We start from the raw sequence: 1,469 nt of genomic DNA on the forward strand, positions 1-1,469 counted from the left end.
TAGGTGTGTGTACGACCGCGATGATGAATGGCCAGGTGAAATTGCGTCTGAGCTCCAAGTCCAGATTAGTTATATATCGACCATAGGTGTGAATGATGGTCTATTTTGCTGCGTATAGCGTCATTTCGGCTTGGGTGGTTTTCTGTTAAACCAGCGTGCGAGGTACAACTGAAACCCCAGATCCAGAATCGATGAGGTATCTGATGTTGGAGGTACGATCGGTGACTTGCAATCGCTGCTCCTGTGGAACAGCTGATTGATGGATCGCTGCTTCTGTCCTGGCTGCCGCTGACCAGCGCGTCAGGCGGCAGCTTCTTTAGTTTAACGACGTGGAGCGTGCGCAGGGTGGTCAGCATTTATTTGCGTTGTCACCAAAGCGCTTGTGGTAAATACAATGATTTTCCTGTGCTCCTGATGTCTGTTGACTGGAATTTCCCGCTGGTCTTGCGCCACGAGATGAACTGCGTGATCGGTTGCGTGATTGGATGCGTTTGACATCCTTTTTCAATGCCGTGACATCTTGCATGAGCGAACGTAAATTGACTGAAAGTTCTTTCAAATGATCTGCAGGGGAAACTGCGCAGATAGCCGGATTTGCTGGAAGAACACCATTTGAAGATGTGCCAATGGCAAACGCGGCGTTCGTGCTAACGGCTTTGAGCAGTTTGTCTGCAATCTTCGCAAGCTTGTCCAAGTCCGAATCATCCCATACGGTGAGCAGCGGACGAATGGAGGCAGGCATCACAGCGAGGAATAGGGTGTAAATGATGCTCTCGCTGCCAGGATCCGGGGCCAAGCGTCGCATATTTGCCAAGATTTTCGAAGGCTTTAATCCGGTGGCACCTCCTCCCTGAAGTAGTCGTCGCAGTTTTGACTCGGGCGATTTAGCGAACTTCTGCAGCAAGCGAGTTTTGATTGCTTTGTACTTGTTGTCTGCCGGTGGACGAGTGACCAAATCCTCCACAGCCAAAACCACATCTTCTTCCAAATGAAGTGTCACCAAGTCGAACTTGTCGGTGTCGTCGACAATGTGGTGCAAACGGAATGATCGCTCCAATTGAGCAAACCACAGGTGCGGGTTGTTGTGTGTAAATTTTGGCAAATTCACGGTAACACTTGTGGGCGGCGTCTCATCTCTGTTCGCAGGAACGTTTGTCCGAAGTGCCTCGAGCTGTTGATTTAGGCGTCTTGGTTGTAAATTTCGCAAATTATAACGGTTGTTACGCATTGACTTGGGTCAACGTATGTGTGTGAGTGTGCGTGCACTTGAATTTTACAATAGTACGAAAAATTTTTTTCAGATTCTCGCACATTTGCGCTTGTCGGGGTCACCACTATAGCGATGTTGGTTTCGCCATTTACTTAGTTTGCGTATATCTTTTATTACATTGCTTTATTATATTAAGGCACACACAATGCGCGTTTATCAAGTCGTATCGAGAGAAGGACGCTTAAATCTATAGGGTTAC

At 47.9% G+C, this 1,469-nt stretch overlaps 1 protein-coding gene across 1 annotated transcript; it reads right to left on the reverse strand.

Annotated features, from left to right (window-relative positions):
* Positions 1-349: 349 nt before the first annotated feature.
* LOC122319493 lies at positions 350-1,228 on the reverse strand. Its single transcript, XM_043206823.1, has one exon. The coding sequence runs from the start codon at positions 1,226-1,228 to the stop codon at positions 350-352; it is 879 nt and encodes a 292-aa protein (XP_043062758.1).
* Positions 1,229-1,469: the final 241 nt, after the last annotated feature.

The sequence above is a fragment of the Drosophila yakuba genome, chromosome 2L, assembly GCF_016746365.2.
Source record: "Drosophila yakuba strain Tai18E2 chromosome 2L, Prin_Dyak_Tai18E2_2.1, whole genome shotgun sequence".
In the NCBI taxonomy this organism is placed as follows: Eukaryota; Metazoa; Arthropoda; class Insecta; order Diptera; family Drosophilidae; genus Drosophila; species Drosophila yakuba.

Coding starts and splice junctions, on each gene's coding strand:
- LOC122319493 (XM_043206823.1), bottom strand. CDS start 1,228: ATGCGTAACAACCGTTATAATTTGCGAAATTTACAACCAAGACGCCTA.